The 1,824-nt window shown below is 50.0% G+C and overlaps 1 protein-coding gene across 2 annotated transcripts in view; it reads left to right on the top strand.

The window, feature by feature from the left end:
• Nucleotides 1-1,824, top strand: part of lmbrd2 (LMBR1 domain containing 2) — a 28,967-nt gene that overhangs the window by 13,985 nt on the left and 13,158 nt on the right. For both annotated transcript variants that reach the window (XM_015394061.1, XM_015394060.1), the window contains 6 exons: nucleotides 330-540; nucleotides 621-695; nucleotides 775-888; nucleotides 963-1,146; nucleotides 1,229-1,410; nucleotides 1,595-1,728. In XM_015394061.1, coding sequence (XP_015249547.1) covers nucleotides 330-540; nucleotides 621-695; nucleotides 775-888; nucleotides 963-1,146; nucleotides 1,229-1,410; nucleotides 1,595-1,728 — 900 coding nt within the window. The remainder of the gene's footprint in view (nucleotides 1-329; nucleotides 541-620; nucleotides 696-774; nucleotides 889-962; nucleotides 1,147-1,228; nucleotides 1,411-1,594; nucleotides 1,729-1,824) is intronic.

Raw genomic sequence — 1,824 nt, 5'->3', positions numbered from 1 at the left:
ACAGCTGCATTTTTGACTATTATGTTACAGAGATGCTCTGTTGCATGAGAGAGCTGAGCCTTTCTAGACTGACTTCCATCCTGTGGTTGTCAGGTTAAAATCAGCTATTGATGCTGAATAAAATGTATAACGTGACTGTAAACCATCAGTTGGTGAGAAGAGCAATTGATGTGCGACCATCTTTTTTACAGTGGAAATGACTCTTCTTTTTATTGGACTGAGGAGAGCGGTTGGAGGATTAAAGGAGGCTAATCAGTGACAGTATTGGAGGAGGAGTGGGACATTTCTCGCTCTCCTGACCCGCTGTCTCTCCCCTGTGTGTACCTCAGGTACGGCCTGCAGACCATCGGCATCACGGCGGCCAACACCTGGGGTCTGTTCCTGTTGGTGCTGCTGCTGGGTTACGGACTTGTGGAGATCCCGCGCTCCTACTGGAACGCCTCCCGACACGGACACCTGCTGATGAAGACGTACTTCAAGGCATCCAAGCTGATGACGGAGAAGGCGGACGCCGAGGAGAACCTGGAGGACGTGATGGAGGTGAGCGAATGTGAGGGGCGCCGGTTGGGTTCAGGGGTTTAGTGCATGGTTTCTTACCGGGTCGGGTTCTGCTGCTGCAGGAGGTGAGGAAGATTAGTGAGTCCATCAAGTACAACCACCCTCTGAGGAAATGCATCGACACCATTCTGAGGAAGGTAAGAGAACGGATCGGTTCTGTTCATCATGAAGGTTGTTCTGGTGGAGTCGGTTAACCTGCTGACCCCCCCCCCACAGTGTCCTGTAGATTATCAGGAGAAGATGGGTCGAAACATGGATGACTATGAAGACTTTGATGACAAACAGAACACCTACCCGACTGAGAAGAGCCTGGTGAAGCTGCACAAACAGGTGAGGAGGGACGGAACCAGACCTGCTGGGTAAAAGGTTCTGTTCTGGAGTCCTCTTACCCTGTTTGTTCTCAGGTGATCTACGCGGTCCAGCGGCACAACCGGACCCGGGTCCAGTGGCAGATCCTCCTGCAGCAGGCCATCCACCTGGAGGACGTATCCAAGAACGAGACCAGTTTGAGCCACCAGTTTGTCCACAGCTTCCCGTCCTCCGAGCCAGTCGGCTGGTTTAGCCGATACATTTATACCCCGACCGTAGGTGGGTCGCCACTCGGAGCGTCCACATCCACACCAACCGTTCCACCCAACTAAAGCTTGTCCCGTCTGTGTTTCTCTCTCAGAGTGGTACTGGGAGTGTCTCCTGAAGCGCTGGTTCTACCGGCTGCTCTCAGTGGTTCTGACTCTGTTCAGTGTGGCTGTGGTCTGGTCCGAATGCACCTTCTTCAGCACCCAACCAGTCCTGTCTCTGTTTGCTGTCTTCATCCAGCTGGCTGAGAGAGACTATAACTACCTTTACATTGAGGTGAGACACACCTGCTGGTGTATTCCTGTTTTGAACTTGACTTAAAAATATTCAATAGCTTAATGGATTTCTAATGTATTTGATAGGTGCAGCCCTATTATTATTATTATTATTATTATTATTAATTTCCAAGTGTCCCCAGTTCAGGTTGTTCTTTTAGAGTAATATGTTGTTTCTCCACCAGATGGCGTGCTTCGTCACCATCTTCTTCCTCTGCATCAGCGTTTACTCCACTGTGTTCCGGATCAGGGTCTTTAACTACTACTACCTGGCCTCCCACCATCAGACGGATGCCTACAGCCTGCAGTTCAGCGGCATGTCAGTGTCACACCGTCACCTTGCAGTTTATCACTATTACTCTGCAGTTTATCACTATTACTCTGCAGTTTATCACTATTACTCTGCAGTTTATCA

Source organism: Cyprinodon variegatus, unplaced genomic scaffold (genome assembly GCF_000732505.1).
Source record: "Cyprinodon variegatus isolate N-32 unplaced genomic scaffold, C_variegatus-1.0 Scaffold670, whole genome shotgun sequence".
Classification (NCBI taxonomy): domain Eukaryota; kingdom Metazoa; phylum Chordata; class Actinopteri; order Cyprinodontiformes; family Cyprinodontidae; genus Cyprinodon; species Cyprinodon variegatus.
This window is presented reverse-complemented; position numbering and strand designations above follow the sequence as displayed.